The 271-nt window shown below is 61.3% G+C and overlaps 1 protein-coding gene across 1 annotated transcript; it reads right to left on the bottom strand.

Annotated features, from left to right (window-relative positions):
* Nucleotides 1-9: 9 nt before the first annotated feature.
* Nucleotides 10-235, bottom strand: PHALS_12001 (gag protein; the record flags this gene model as incomplete). The annotated part of the gene is made up of 1 exon (XM_024726837.1): nucleotides 10-235. A coding segment is annotated over one exon (226 nt), but the record flags the coding sequence as incomplete, so codon positions are not given.
* Between the last annotated feature and the right edge of the window lie 36 nt (nucleotides 236-271).

Here is a 271-nt window from a genome sequence, read left to right as displayed (position 1 = left end):
GCTTGCCACATCCGTAGCAGCGAATATCCCGCTGCTCGGCAGACCCGAGTTCCATGGGGACTGGTCCGCCCGTATTCGCCCGATTGATTGGCGCCGAATTCTCTGGCCAAGTCGTGGCCGGCGTACGCGCTTGGCGATGGCTGTACTGGAGTGCAACCTGAATCGCCTCTTCAAGGGTGCTTGCCTGCACCCCGAACAATTGTGTGCGGGCGGGGCCCACACGGAGGCCGTCCATGAACACCGTAACTATAATGTGTTCATGGAGGGGGGG

This window comes from Plasmopara halstedii (assembly GCF_900000015.1).
Source record: "Plasmopara halstedii genome assembly, contig: Scaffold_56, whole genome shotgun sequence".
Classification (NCBI taxonomy): domain Eukaryota; phylum Oomycota; class Peronosporomycetes; order Peronosporales; family Peronosporaceae; genus Plasmopara; species Plasmopara halstedii.
Note: the sequence above shows the minus strand (reverse complement) of the source record. Positions and strands in the feature narration are given on the sequence as shown.